The following is a 15809-nucleotide window of genomic DNA, read 5'->3' as shown; positions in this document are numbered from 1 at the left end:
AGCAAGAACATTGTTTTTGCCCCCAACGGTGGCATCTTGCATACCATGGGCACAACTCTTGGCCAAGAAGCACATTTACATTGATAAGCCCAAGAGCAGCTGACCCTTGAGTGACAGAGAGGCAGATGGTGTCATGCTCAAGGACCCTTCCAGAAGCCTTTACGAATGGCCCCATGAAGAAAGGCCAGGTCAGTAAAGTGATTTCCATCTCCATCCGCTAGTGGGCTGAACAAGCTGGGCAGACTGGAAGCCGCACACAAAGCATTTATTTGGAGAGGGACAAGGGAGATTGCTCAAGCTACAGACTACTTGAATTAAGGCAGCAGGAGGACCCTCTCCACTTCCAGGAAGCTTTTCAGCTCAAGCTGAATCAACTGGTGAATCCAGCAGGGAATCCAGCTTGGGGTGGGGGTGGGAAGGGGAGATGCAGGTGGGGGTGGTGGCTCCTCAAGGAACTTCATTGGTCACTCAGTGAGGAAGGCAGCATTTTCTTCATGAACAGAGGCTGTTTCTCCATTAGCTGAAATAAACAAAACCCAAAAACATTTATTTGAGTGAGAGAACCACGGATGATGAACATTAGCAAATAGGATTATAAGAAAGGCGGGGGTCTTATGGAAAGAATTTGCTCTTTGGAACAAGACAGGTTTGGGTTTCTAACCCCTGCTCCAAGGTTTTTAGCTATGTGAGCCTGAGCATGTGACATAAGTTCTCTGAGGTTTTGCTTCCTGTCTGTAAAATGGGGATAATGCTGTAGCTCTGGAAGAGTTTTGAGGAGAAATGAAGATCACAAAGAACTTAGGACCATGCTGGCACATGGCAGGCACTCACTGAATGGAGTTCTTTTAGTCTTGAAGTAAATGTAGCCTATCTTCTTACCTTTTGAATTTGATTGATGTGATTTTGTGTATTCATATGTTCCTAGGCAGCTGAAAAAATTAGCTTTGTTACAAACATCTAGCTTCTCTAATCGACAGAAATCAATCCAATAAAAAGATAGTTGGAAAGGAGCCAGATGATGTGTTTTTTGTTTGAGAGGCGAGTGGGTTAGGGAAGTGGCCCTCTTGCCTTCTGAGAAAGGGGTGGTACAGAGCACACACAGAGCCAGGAGATCGGGGCTCTGGGACAGCTTGCCCCCCTCCCCCTCCCTGTGTGATCACAAGCAAATCCTTCTCTGCTCTGGCCTTCTTATTCTGGAATCAAGAAGGGTCATACTAAATAGTTGATAAGTTGTTCCTTAGACCTGCTATTCTATTCCTCATTCAGTGTATGCCATAGACCTTGGAAGGCAATAGGAAGATACAGAATTATGATAAAATAAAGGCTTGAATTTCCTCAAAGAACTGGCAAGGAAACTAAGTCCCGAGACTCATGCATCTGCTCAAGGAATCCTTACTCACTAAAAAAGACTGCATATATGCATACATATATGTGCATGGGTATACCTATATGTATATATGTGTATCTATACCACATACACACATACATACATAGACGTATATACGCCATTCTCAACACCTCGATTCTCTCCATTATGGAGGCTGGAAAGACTAAATATTGCCTTCCCAGCATCCTTTGTAGGTAAGCCATGTAAGCAGGTTCCTGTTAATGAGATAGAAGGGAAGGTCCACTGGAGGCCTTAACTGAAAGGTGAGTGAGCCACACAGGGAAAAGCCTCCCTTCTGTGCCCTCCTCCCTCCCTTTCTTCTTGCCATAAATAGGATTATATTGCCTGGAGCTGTGGTGGGCATTTGGCAATCATGGGTGACAAAGATGAAGGGATGGTGTATCAGAGGGATGAAGAGAGCTTGGGACCTGATTGACATCACTGAGCAGCCTAGCCTACTTGATTTCTGGAACTCTTAGGTAAACATGTTTTATGTCCTGGCTGCTCAAAGTGTGGTCTTTGGACCAGCAGTATAGGCATCACTTGAGAGTTTTATCTTAAGTGCAGAGTCTCAGGCCCCATCCCAGACCGGAAGCAGAATCTGCATTTTTAAAAAGATGCCCAGGTTTAGGGTCATTAAAGTTTCAGGAGCACTAATTAGGGTCTCACGTGCAGCTGAAAGCATTCCTAACAGATTCCATGTATGTACGATGTACGTGAAAACACACAGAGGTACTGTCTGTGGGTGTGTGAATGTATACAGATGCCCATACGTATATTTATACACACATATATATTATATATTTGTCTATAGATTCATGGATATATGTATATATGAACAGAATATCCTGGGAGGACACAGTGGGAGTGGGGGTGGGTGTTGGGAAGCCCGTGGGGTGATTTCTCTCTCTCTCTTTTTTTTGTCCTTTTTTTTTTTTTTTTTTTTTTTTGTCTTTTGTCTTTTTGTCTTTTGTTGTTGTTGTTGTTGTTGCTATTTCTTGGGCCGCTCCCGAGGCATATGGAGGTTCCCAGGCTAGGAGTCGAATCGGAGCTGTAGCCACCGGCCTATGCCAGAGGCACAGCAACGCAGGATCCGAGCCGCGTCTGCAATCTATACCACAGCTCACGGCAACACCGGATCGTTAACCCACTGAGCAAGGGCAGGGATCAAACCCGCAACCTCATGGTTCCTAGTCGGATTCGTTAACCACTGCACCAGGACGGGAACTCCTGTCCTTTTTTTTGCTTTTTAGGGCCACACTCGCGGCATATGGAAGTTCCCAGGCTAGGGGTCCAATCAGAGCTGCAGCCTCTGGCCCACACCACAACCACAGCAACACCAGATCCTTAACCCACTGAGCAGGCCAGGGATTGAACCCACATTCTCATGGATACTACTTGGATTGGTTTCTGCTGAGCTACCTACGGGAACTCCCGATTTCTCCTTTTTACCTTAGTTGCTTCTATAGTGTTTGAAAAAATGTTTAATTGAAACCCACGGGTGTGTCCTCCTTTCCTGACAAAAGCCAGGCAGAGACGCACCTGCTCTCCTCGCGGTCCAGCAGAGCGTGGTAGGCTGCCACGTCCCGCTGCAGCTGGCACTTATGCGCCAGAAGGTGCTCGCGGGCCTGTAGCTGCTGCTCGGCCTCAGAGCGCATCTCCCGGAGCTCCGCCTCCAGGCGGCTGACCACGGCGCCCAGGTTCTGCAGCTCAATGTCATGCCAGTGCTTGGCGTCGTGCAGGGTGTTCTCCAGGCCTCGTTTCTAGGAGAGAAGGAATGCGGTCCAGATCCCAAGCCGCCAGGCAGGGCCCTGGAAGAGGGAGGTGGGCGGAGCAGTGGGAGGGGCTGGCGTCTCTGGGGCTGTCCATGTCTCCCAGGACAATGACCTTAAGGGACTGAAAAGGTTCCTGGGGAGGTCGGAGTCTTGTTTAGTCTAATTTACTGATTCTTCCTGAGGGGGTGGGGGGGGGTGGGGAGAGAGTAGAGAAGGGATGAGGGGAGAGGGACAGGAATGGAGACTGTGATGAGACAGAATGATGAGAGAAAACGAGAGGCAGATGAATGAGAAGAAAAATGAGAGAAATTCACACACACGCACAGGAGAGACAATTTGCAGGTGTTTCTTCAAAGTCTTGCTCCCAGAACTGCCTGGGGGCCTTTTTGCTCCTGACTGCTCACCCTGGAGGCCCCTTCCCTCCACGGTGACCCCACCCACCATGCAGTCAGAATGCTGGCCTGGCCGCGCTCTTCCCAGATTCCCACAGTCTAACGGAACATCTCTGGCTCCTACGTACCCAGCAAGGTTTTCTTCAGTGTTTAGGAGCGTATCTTGCTAACCCGTCCTCGCCTTGTTGCCCTGCATGCCCTCCTGAGCCTGTCTCTCTCTGAGCTGTGCTCCGGCCTGTGTCAAAGCCATATCTCTAGACCTGCTTCCCTGTCAATCATCACAGAGTCCTGCCTCTTGTATATTCTGAAACGTTTTCCTATTTGTGCCTCCCTCTTCTGCAGCCACCTCTCATCTCCATGGTAACCTCCATGGCCTCCTGGCTCATCTCCCTGCCTGCAGTTCCTCTTCCTCTGCAGCCCCCACAGCAGCCACAGAGCTCTGTCTAAAGTCCAAAGCTGGGCTTGGAGCTCCTCCTCTTCCTCACCTGGCTGACTCCTACTTATCTGATGCCCAAGCTCAGGGGTCACTTCTCCTAGGAAGCCTTCTTTGATATCCTCTTGCCCCAGCCACCACCAAGCTGGGTTAGGAGCCCCTCCTCTGGGTTTCACTGCTGCCCAAGCATAGGCATACCCTTGAACTTGTCATAGTGGGCCGAGCTTCTCAGGGGCATGTCTCCTCTAGAAAACACTAAACTCTTTGAGGGCAGAAGCCTAGTCCCTATAACCCCAGTGACAAGACAGGGCCTGGGACAGAGTACGTGTGTGTGTGTGTGTGTGTGTGTATTGCCCAGATGACAGCACTATATTATGGTTACATTTATTGACCCTGTCTCCCCATTAGACTGAAACCTTCTTATCTTCTCAATACTAAGCTCTGAAAACTGTAGGGCTGAGCAACATACACCTTTTTAAAGAACTGTGTGCATCTGTCTTTCACATTTTTTTTTGGCTGTGCCAGTGGCATGCAGAAGTTCCGGGGCCAGGGATTGAACCCAAGCCACAGCAGTAATAAAGCAGAATCCTTAACCACTAGGCCACCAGGGAACTCCTCTTTAACAGTTTTTTAGCAGTTCCAATTATGATGCACCTATAATTTAGCATCTGGCTGTTCATATAACACATAAAAAACAAGTAAATATCTTTCTAAATTGGACTGAGTCAAATTTTGATGAAACAAGTTTCTGTACCCTTCCCCCCAGCAGGAGATTTTCCACACTCTTTTGACCTCTGTGGCTGAAATGGGAGATTCTTGGTCATGATGTTACCTTGAATCATGGCTGCTGTTAAGCAGGGGTCGCCATACTATCTTACTGAAGTCTTTCTAATTCCGTAGGATGTGGGGACATTGAGTCAGATTCCCATCCTAAGTGTGTCTACTGGTGGCAAAATGTCATCAGTAGAAAGTAGATGTAGACCAGAGTCTGGTCTAGGGTTATTGTTTTGCTGGTGAGATCTGAAAACCCCTCCATGGCAGTGAGGATGCAGAAAGGGCCACCTGGATTTTGAGAATCATTTGTTCCAACCCCTCTGGGTCGTCTTCCTTTGTTTATCAGAAAGTTGCTTCATTTGAGTGGCAGTTGACATTGAATCTTTAACACCTGTGATTTGGAAAAACCTTTCATGGGATAATGTTTGCATCATCTGTCTATAGCTTTTGTCCCATGTTCATGATGATGTCTCCATGTGGCCTGGGGTTTTCCTCTGAAGACTTAGGACTCACTGCCAAAGGTGGGTTCATGGGAACCTCCATAAGAGATGCCCTGTCCCTTCCATCCCACCCTCAGAGTCCAAGTCCAGCTCCCCCACCTGTGTCCCTGATTTCCTGGCCTGGTTGTTACAGAGTGGCTTGCACCTGGGTCTGTATGATTAGCGGCTGTTGCTGGTCTCCTGCCCTGGCCCACTCAGCAACACAGCACCAGCAAGCAAACAGAGATTATAGGAGCATGCTATTCTCATCTCTAAAGATCTAAAAGGTCTTTCTGGAATTGCTAAGCCCTCCAGAGAGTAAAATAGTGAGCTTCTGTGATTTCTGGCCTTGAATGCCATTCCTGACCTGAGGGGACTGAACACTGGCGGTCACTATGAACAGTACTTTCGTATTGGCAAAGGGGCAAAAAGTATGGCGAGCTTGGCTGTCTGAGGCTTATATAGCTGTGGGGGCCTGTGTATGCACAGGCTGCTGTAACTGAGCATAAGAGGGAAGGACTCTGCCATGTTGGAGAGCGGCAGGCAGTGCGCTACCTGCCTAGCTCATTTGTGCTCCTAAACTTAGCTGTAAGTGACCAGAACTCTGATCTACTAGGGTCACTAGGTTCCAAGCCCAGCCAGCACACCACTGCTCTGTCTTCTTGTTGGGGGGTGAATTCTTGTCCCATTTGTTCCAATAGTAAGGACCACGGGGTTTAAGTGTGGTGATCAGGTGATGCCAATTTCAGGTTAGTATACTAGTGGTTATAATAATAATTTTATAATGATAATTAATAATAAATGCGATTTATCCACTGCTCACTCTGTGCTGGGCTTGACATGCATTATCAAGTTAATCATCCCAATGACTTTATGAGGAAAATTCTATGATGTTCAGTGGTCGATCACATTCCTAAAGGCAGCTGCAAAGATGATTTCCAACCCACCTGCTCTTTCTGTCTGTGATCTCACCAATGCCTCATCAAGGGGTAGAACTGATTTCCCTGCCTATGGAATCTGGGCTGGTCTGTGACTGCTTTGTCCAGCAGAAGGCTGTGTAAGTGATGCTTGGGACTTTCAAGCCCAGGTGTTAAGAGGCTTGGTAGCTTCTGTGCTCACCCTCTGAGCCAGATGCCATGTCAGGAATCCAACTGTGTAAGCCTGCCATGATAGGAGGAAGCCAAAGCTGGCTATGTGTGGAGACCACGTGGACAGAGAAGAGCCATCTCTGCTGAGTTCACCCTACCTTGCTGAATGAATGAGCAAATCATTTGCTGTTGTTTGAAGCCAATAACACAGCAGATAGAGAGGATAACCAAAACAGATCCTCACTTTACGGTGAGAAGATGGAATCCTAGGGAGGTCACACAGCTGATGAGTAGAGGAACCAGGATTCAAGACTCCAGAGTCTGAGTGCCCATCCCAACTTCATAGCACTGTCATGGTCTAGTGGGATAATGGAGCTGGAAAGCTCAGCCCCTCTGCTTGTTACTCTTCTGCAAAATGGGATGCAGTCAGAGTCCAGCCCACTTCTCAATGTCTCCATGAGGCTCTGGCAGGAGAATGCAGGTGAGCGTACTCTTATTACTGCTAGCATCTCTTTGAAGAAATTGTTTTGGGCAGTATACCAAGTGCTTTGGGGACATAAAACTTTTTTTTTTTTTTGCTTTTTGAGGGCCCTACCTGAGGCATATGGAGGTTCCCAGGCTAGGGGTCCAATAGGAACTACAGCTGCCAGCCTACACCACAGCCACAGCAATACAGGATCCGAGCCTCATCTTTGACCTGCACCACAGCTCATGGCAATGCTGGATCCTTAACCCACTGAGCGAGGCCAGGGATCGAACTTTCATCCTCACAGATACTAGTTAGAGTCATCAACAGCTGAGCCATGACAGGAACTCCATATAAAACTAATTAGAGGAGTTCCCGTCGTGGCCCAGTGGTTAACAAATCTGACTGGGAACTATGAGGTTGCGGGTTCAGTCCCTGCCCTTGCTCAGTGGGTTAACGATCCGGCGTTGCCGTGCGCTGTGGTGTAGGTTGCAGACGCGGCTTGGATCCCGTGTTGCTGTGGCTCTGGCGTAGGCCAGTGGCTACAGCTCCGATTCAACCCCTAGCCTGGGAACCTCCATATGCCGTGGGAGCGGCCCAAGAAATGGCAAAAAGACAAAAAAAAACAAAAAAAACAAAAAAAACAAAAAACTAATTAGAAATGGTCCCTGCCCTTGAGGAGTTGACGTGACTTTAGTGGATGAGCTGATATAACCACAGGGACCACAGGCCTCTGAGGGGGAGTGGGTGGCAAGTGGGAGGGGTCACCCCTGCTGTGGAGTCAGGGTCTAGGCTTCAAGGTGAGTGCGGATGACAGTGAGCCCCACCTCTCCTGTGCCCAGGCTGTGGATGACAGGAGCAGGTGGGGGGCAGAGCGCAGGCAGGGATCTCTCTCCAGCCATGGGGAGAACACATCCAAGGGATCCAGTGTAAGAAAATGAAGGATGAGTTCTGGACATTTATATGAAGCCCAGGTTGGCTGATGTTGGAAGATCTGGCAAAGGAAGTCTATTTCCCCCCCCCCCACCCGCCACAGGGCAATCCTAGGGGGTGGGGACCCTGAAAATGCAGAAGAATGGGATGGTAGAGGAATGTCCCAGATGATCCACCAGTGGACAGTGGAGTCTACTGAAGGTGGGAGAGGGTGGAGAAAGCTTCAGAGATGTTTTGAGGTGTGAGACAGAAGCTGAAGACCTTTAAGTTGGGGGACATTCATCTTTTCTTCAGACCAGTGCATGTGACAGCCTCTGCAGAGAGGCAGAGGTAAGGGGGGCCTGGGGCTGTGTGGATGGAGACTGCTGGGAGTAGCCACTCTGGGGACACAGTACCCTTCCTCCCTTCCTTTGATCCATCATTCATGCACAGGTTATCATTTCCCAACCAGATTATAGGTGTTTGAGGATAGGAAACATTCAACTCATGATCACCTCTCCTGACTCTCACCACTTAGGCGGAGATTTCTCCAGGCTGTTTTTTTTTTTTTTTTTTTTTTTTTTTTTTTGATGATGTGGCTTGAGGATATGTCCCTAACCTTTTGCCCAGAACTTTCTGTCACCAGAAGAGTGGCTATTTTGGCAGCCACAAGGACGTCTGGGGAAGAAATGGCAGCCTTTTTTTTTTTTTTAACTGTGTCTAAAGCAACTGGGGCAAAAGGCAGCACTCCCAACACTAGGATGTTTATCGAGGGTTATGGTAGGTGAGCAAAATTGATCTGCATAACATTCACATAACTCTGAACACTGCAATCTCTTTCAGGCAATTGTTTAGTTAAAGCAGCATCGCTTTAGGCTGTAGTTGCCTGATCTTTCTCATCCCAGACCCTTTCCTCACACCCCCTTGCACTGACCCAGGTCCTGTCAGAGGATGACCGGGAGAGAAGTGGAGCCACGAGATGTGTGTCGTGTTGTGGCAAAGACTGAGCATCTCCTCTGAGCTGGCTGGGTGTGCTGTGGCCTTGTTGGCCGAGGACAAGGGACTAAGTGAACTGAAGACAGTTGAAGGAAGGGAACTGGGGTGATGGGGTGATTTTTGGCAGCAGGAAAAGTAGTTTCTGCGGGGAACCAACTAGAATGAGCTAACTTGGTGACAGGCTGTGGCTCCAGTGGGGGCTGGGGGGCAGGGCTGATGGTTTGGTGATAGAGCTGATGTAGATGGCAATACTGAGATGAGGGTGCATGGGGTGTGTGGAAGAAAGGGTACTCGAACAGCCAACAGCTTAAGGCTGATGGGGAAGAGGGGCTTCTTGGACCTCAGTGAAGTCCAGACTATTTCAGCTGCGCAGGGATTGCATGAACCATTCCTCGTGCACTTGGGTGTGTTCAGTACACATGGGGATTGAATCAGTACACAGGGCCCCCAGGAGGGGGCATCCAGGAGGAGCTGTGCTTGACCCCCTGGGATGCAACTTCAGTCCATCCCAGAGATCCGAGGGTAGATTGCTGTATTATTAATAATTATTTTAACCAACAATACTAATTCATAATGCAAGAAATCTGTTCACACACCACAATGAGTCTGAAGAGCTAACTCGCTTACTAGTTTTGCTTGGATTCCCCAGAAGCAGAGCCTGACACAGGGATCCTGGCACATGTCAGTAATGAAGCGTTTCCTTTCAGAAAAATGGGGAGCTAGGGAGAGCAATGCAAAGTGTTAAGCCAGGAGGTGGTCTCGGCTGGAATCCGGCTACAGCCTGACCCAGTGGAGAGCTCCTGAGCAGGAGGATTTCTCCACAGAGGAATCCACTTTGGAGCAAGTGGGCTGGGCTCTTAAACCCTGTCAGTCAGCCACTGGCTGATGGCTGAGTCTGGGGGCGGGCCTATGGGCCTAGGCCAGGTGTCTTCTGCTGAGGGCAGTTCCCTGGGCCTCTATGGCGGTCAGGGACCAGGTTTCAGGGCAGCACCCTGGTGGAGGGTATTTCGATGGGACACTAACTGTGTTTACTACACTTGCCATTTGGTATCGGACGATCCTTTGCAGGCCTCAAACTCCTATGTTCCCGTATGAGTACAATTAGACAGTCGAGAGTTAAATTTGGCTCAGGAAAGGCCAGGGCTCTTCCTGGCCCACTTACCAGGGCCCGGAGGGATTCCGTCTCAGCCTGTAGGCTCTGGACTTGGCAGGAAGTGTTGTGCAACTCCACCCTGAGAGCAGCGGCCAGCTTCTCTTCCTGGGTCTGGGCCCTGCGGGCCACCTCCGCCTGTTGCTGTGGAAAGTCAGCGGTGAGCAGGAGGGAGCCAGGGCCCCGACCCGGCCTTCCCTCGCACCCTCTCCAGTTACCACTCTGCTGCCTCTAACACAGAGGAAAGAGCCGTTTGTCTTAAAAATCACTTTTTCTATAGGTGCCCACACCTATAGAAATGCTTTGGGATACCACACCTATGGAGTGCCTTGTATTCCAATATTTACTTAGTTTTGAACATATAATGAAACCAAATAGAATAAAATTCCAAAGAGTTTCTAAAGGATATATAGGAGAAAGTCTCCTTTTCTTCCTGTGCCCTAATTATTCTGTTCTCCTGTTTCTAGTTTCTTATACCTCCTTCCAGAAATATTTCATACATTTAAAAATAAATCTGTATGCTCATCCTCCCTTGCTTTGGTACTTAACATATCTTAGCAATTATTCTGTATCAGTATACAGAGATGAATTACATTCTTTGCAAGGGCTGCATAGCGTTGCCTTGCCTGGAAGTACTGTAATTACTTGGCAGGTCCCCACTGATGGACATTTAGCTTGTTTCCAGTCTTGGCCTGTTATGAGCCATAGTGCAATCCTCACTTTCCATACATGGCAGGATCTCTGAGGGGTAAATTCCTGTAGTGGAACTGTTGAGTCAAATCGCAGGCATCTATGATTGTGATAAAAATCGGGCTGAATTGCCCTTAAGAGAATTTGTAACCCCCTCTAGCACTCCAATTGCCCCACACCTTTTTCAAACAAGGAATGAACCAACTTGATCTGATAGTCCCCGGTTTCCCTGTAAAAACCTGTCTGGCCACAATTGTGAATACAGGGGGAAGGTCTGTGTTTTGAAACTTCTCCCCAGAGCAAGATGGGCATTTTCTGATTCTTCCCATACATTCCGGGAGCAGGTCACTTTTCCTCCTCTTTGCTGGGAAAAGGGAAAACACAAGAGCTCACCCTCATTAACCCTCAGCACCATCTGATGAAATGTCTCCAAGCCAGTAATATAGGAGAAAATCAACTGCCTTTTCTCCCAGGTCACTGGCTTTCTGAATTTGCCATCTTTACCACGTATGAATACGTATTTACAGAATTATGCAAAAGCAGTCCAACCTCATTGACTGGCTAAGAAGTTCCACGTCAAAAGGCTTATATCTCAATACTAGTTCTGCCAGTTCTTGCTGTTTGAGGGCTATAAAGAACCCAACAAAGATGTACATCAAAGGCCTGGGAGCAGCTGAAGAACAGTAACCATGTGCCCGACTCTGACGGGGTACCTGCAGCTCTGTGTCCCTGGGCCATCATTCAGCCTCTCTGAGTCCCAGTCCATGCCCACAGGTGACAATGAGCGGGGAATCATATGGGAACTGCCTCCATCAGGCCCCCATCAGGTTATGCATGTAAAGCTTTTAGAACCTTGAAATGCGAATACTGGCTGTGTATATTTTCTGGATGTAACAGGGAAGAGTAAACAAATGCGTTTGTAAAAGCCACTGTGCGGTGAATAATACCAATGATAACTAACATATGTTCAGCACTTACTTTGTGCCAGGCACTCTTTTAACTGCTTTAAGTGCATATATAATTTAATCTTTACAACCCTGTGAAACAATTGTCATTGCAGTTTCCAATTTACATGAGGAAACTGAGGCATAGAGAGTTGAGCTCTTTATTCAACATCATGTGTTCTATGAGGCGCAGAGCTGGGATTCAAGCCCAGCAGCCAACCCCAGAGCTGTGCTCTTAACCAGTGCTTAATGCCGCCACTTCCACCAATGCCTCAACTTAAGATTCCCCAAATTAGGAGCTCCCGTCGTGGCTCAGTGGTAATGAACTCAACTGCTATCCATGAGGAGGAGGGTTCAATCAGTGGCCTCGCTCAGTGGGTTAAGGATCTGGCATTGCCATGAGCTGTGGTGTTGCTATGAATGTGGCTTGGACCCCTCATTGCTATGGCTGTGGTGTAGGCCAGCAGCTGCAGCTCCAGTTTGACCCCTAGCCTGGGAACTTCCATATGCTGCAGGTGCAGCCCTGAAACAAGCAAGAAAGCAAGAAAGGAAAAAAAGTGGATCATGTCTAGAGTTTGCTTGTGGTGCAGCAGGTTAAGGATCCAGTGTTGCCACTGCAGCAGCTTAGGTTGCTGCTGTGGCATGGGTTTGATCCCTGGCCCAGGAACTTCCATGTGCCATGGGCACAGCCAAAAAAAAAAAAAAAGTAGATTATGTCTGTAGCTCTTGCATTGTGAATGGCACAAAAATTAGACAGCCTATTTTTCTAGTATTTGAAAATTATTATTATTATTGTCTTTTTAGGGCTGCACCCATGGCTATGGAAGTTCCTGGGCTAGAGGTCAAATCAGAGCTACAGCTGCCAGCCTACACCACAGCTCACAGCGACACTGGATCCTTAACCCACTGAGCAAGGCCAGGGATCGAACTCGCATCCTCATGGATAATAATTGGGTTTGTTACTGCTGAGACACAATGGGAACTCCCTGAAAATTATTATGTGATTCACAAATAAGTTTCTCACAACACTGATGAATGAGCTCAGTCAGGTCAATGAAAATATCAACCAAATTCTAGCAGAGCTATCCTTGTTCAATCACTGATGTGATTGACTTTTGGCTTAATCAGATATCAATCATCAAGCATTTTTCTGTAATCTGATTTTATGTCACTACTATTGATGAGATATAAATGATTATAAAAATGGTTGGCAGATGTTACAAAAATAGCAAGTCACACTGAAGCTATATGTGCAAACGGAAAAACAAAGCATATTATCTTAAAACTTGGTATTTCTAAAATTCTATCATGAGAACAGGAATAGGTGATTCTCTTGTGGCACAGTGGGTTAAGGATCCGGTATTGTCACTGCAGCAGCTGAGGTCATTGCTGTGGCCTGGGTTTGATCCCTGGCCCAGGAACTTTCATATGTCATGGGCGCAGCCAAAAAAGAAAACGAAAGAAAAAAAAGACATCAACAGAAATTTTTTGTTACCTTTAAGTAGTAGTATGAATGTGACTAGCCTATAAATACATATGCTTACATTCCCCTGCAGAGAGAGTTGGAAATGTCACCAGCACAGCCTGGGTAAGAGCCGGTGTGAGGGAAAGTCCAGTCTCATGGAGGCACGTTTCAAAGCCTTGGTGGGCAGGTCTGGGGTAAAACTGCTGGCCAAGTCTATAGCCATGGCCCCATGTGAACTGTCCCTCCTTTCAACCCAGACAATGAGTGGCTTGTATTCCATGGTTCAGTACTCACCGATCTCTGGAGAAAAGAATCCCCACGTCTCAGGTTTATTACCAGAATGCTGTACTGAAGTGTTTCCCAAATATTCTTGGACAACCAGCGTGGTTTGTCACATATCTGAATAATTCAAACTATTTTTATTTAAACCAATTTTCTTTTTCTTTGTAAATAAATGTCCTTAAAATGGAAACTGTAGTTAAGGATTCTCAATTTTTTTTTTAATTTTTTCTTTTTATGGCCACACCTGCGGCATATGGAAGTTCCCAGGTGAGGGGTCGAATCAGAGCTGCAGCTGAAGCCTATGCCACAGTCACAGCAACATGGGATCTGAGCTGCATCTGTGACCTATGCCACAGCTAACAGCAATGCTGGATCCTTAACCTACTGAGTGGGACCAGGGATCTAACCTGTATCCTCATGGAGACTGTGTTGGGTTCTTAACCCGCTGAGCCATAATAGGAACTCCAAGTTCTCAGATTTTAATGTGTGTCAGCATCATGTGGGGGACCTTGTGAAAATGCATGTTCTGAGTCAGGAGATCCTGAGTGAGTCCCAGGAATCTTCATTTAAAACTACCTGGGAGTTCCTGTTGTGGCGCAGTGGTTAACGAAACTGACTAGGAACCATGAGGTTGCAGGTTCGATCCCTGGCCTTGCTCAGTGGGTAAAGGATCCGGCGTTGCCGTGAGCTGTGGTGTAGGTCACAGAGGCAGCTTGGATCCCGCTTTGCTGTGGCTGTGGCATAGGCTGGCGGCTACAGCTCTGATTCGACCCTAGCCTGGGAACTTCCATATGCCACAGGAGCAGCCCTGGAAAAGGCAAAAAGACCAAATAAATAAATAAATAAATAAAATAAAACTTCTTCCTGATGCCGTGGAAGCAAAGTTCTAGACTTCTACAGAAACTGATAAAACTATCACTTGCCATAGATAGAAGATAACTAAAAAATTAATAAAATTAAAAACAAGTTACTGTGGTATATTCCAGCAAATGTTGCCTGCCAAGCTGCTATATCTCAAAGCTGGCCTTCTCTTTGTTGAAAGGTGAGATTTATAAGTCTTAGAGAAGTGTTAATGATGTCCCAGCACCAAACAAAAACTTTCTTTTTTTTTTTAGTTGGGTTCATTGCTGTTGAGCCACAACAGGAGTTCCAACAAAAACCTTCCTATACCACTTAATTAAGATAAAGAGAGAAAAAGAAATTAACTGGATCACTATAAATTTCGGTATTGCTTTATATCATGTCCCAAACCTCAGCTTACAAAAAATGATACTTGCCCTTCATCAGGGACAGTTAATTTGGTTTTTTTTTTTTTTTTTTTGGTCTTTTTAGGGTCGCACTTGAGGCATATGGAGGTTCCCAGGCGAGGGGTCGAATCGGAGCTGCAGCTGAAGCCTATGCCACAGTCACAGCAACATGGGATCTGAGCTGCCTCTGTGACCTATGCCACAGCTCATGGCAATGCTGGATCCTTAACCTACTGAGTGGGACCAGGGATCAAATCTGGGTCCTCATGGATGCTAGTCAGATTCGTTTCCACTAGCTACGATGGGGGCACTCCAGGGACAGTTAGTTCTTTAACTCACCTAAAAGTATTACATGTTCTTCTCCAATAGCTTTTTAGATTTCTGTTTTCTCATGATTATAACAACTGTACTTCTATTTCCATTTCAACCCAGCGTCTCCAGATTGCTTCTCACAGACCAGTGGGTGTGCGGTTCTAGCCCCTAAGCATGGGATGGGAGGTGTGTGTTCTATTGTTCAGGGCAGTTGCTGGGATGTGTACTGAGATTCAAATATGTTGGTCTCCAGGCTTTCAAACTAGCTTGAAATCTTGGCTCCACTGTGCAGGAGCTGGGCTGCCCAAGTTTGCACTCCAGCTATGTTTGGGGGGTGGGGGCAGGAAAGCATGTTGGCATTTTGGAATATGGTAAGACTTTTCAAATTAAAATTTACAAATTGGCATGTTGGTGCACATGAAGGAGGGCAGTGAGAGAAAAAGAGCAGCATGTTGTTTTTTAAATCAGAATGAAGAACTGGAGGATCTCCAAACAGAGGGGAAAGAGCCATCTCCAAACACCAATTGTTTGCTGATTAGCATTGCCATTCCCCAAACACCCTTGGCGATGACCTGGAGCTGGAAAAAAAATGGCTTTGAGGTGTGAGGGGAGAGTTTGAGTTTAGGAGGAGGCAGAGCATCGGAGGGAGTGATGCTGGCGTGTTCTTAGCAGAACGAGTGTCCAGGCTGCACACTCAGGGGTGGATGTGTGCAGTCTGCCTTTCCCCGAGCAGTGGCTGCGTGGGTGCCAGCAAGTCACAAGCTGGTTTTTGCAGCTGGGGAACAGCTTTATGAGAGCACTGCTCTGTGGCAGAGCACAGCCTGCTGCCTTGCTCTTAAGATTCTCAGATCTCCCAGGATCACCCTGACCTCATTATGGTTATTCTCATGGAGAAAGGGGCAGCAGAGGGCTCCTCGGGGTTATAAGCCTTCCCGGTCTTGCATCACAGAAAGATCTTATCCACAGGGAAGGCACAGAATTGTGGTCTAGAAAGCTCCTGACAGAAGTCTGGCATAA

General features: G+C 47.3%; 1 protein-coding gene across 2 annotated transcripts in view; it reads right to left on the bottom strand.

The window, feature by feature from the left end:
- Nucleotides 1-248: 248 nt before the first annotated feature.
- Nucleotides 249-15809, bottom strand: part of BFSP2 (beaded filament structural protein 2) — an 82468-nt gene continuing 66907 nt past the window's right edge. For both annotated transcript variants that reach the window (XM_005669841.4, XM_084989751.1), the window contains 3 exons: nucleotides 9865-9996; nucleotides 2930-3150; nucleotides 249-520 (listed from right to left, as the gene is read on the bottom strand). In XM_005669841.4, coding sequence (XP_005669898.2) covers nucleotides 517-520; nucleotides 2930-3150; nucleotides 9865-9996 — 357 coding nt within the window. In that variant the 3' untranslated portion in view covers nucleotides 249-516. The remainder of the gene's footprint in view (nucleotides 521-2929; nucleotides 3151-9864; nucleotides 9997-15809) is intronic.

Source organism: Sus scrofa, chromosome 13, assembly GCF_054392235.1.
Source record: "Sus scrofa isolate SSC_HxYL_T2T_F1_AM1 chromosome 13, Sscrofa_HxYL_maternal_Yorkshire_Landrace_v2.0, whole genome shotgun sequence".
Lineage (NCBI taxonomy): Eukaryota > Metazoa > Chordata > Mammalia > Artiodactyla > Suidae > Sus > Sus scrofa.
The sequence above is the reverse complement of the archived record's forward strand: the minus strand, read 5'-3'. Positions and strand labels throughout refer to the sequence as shown.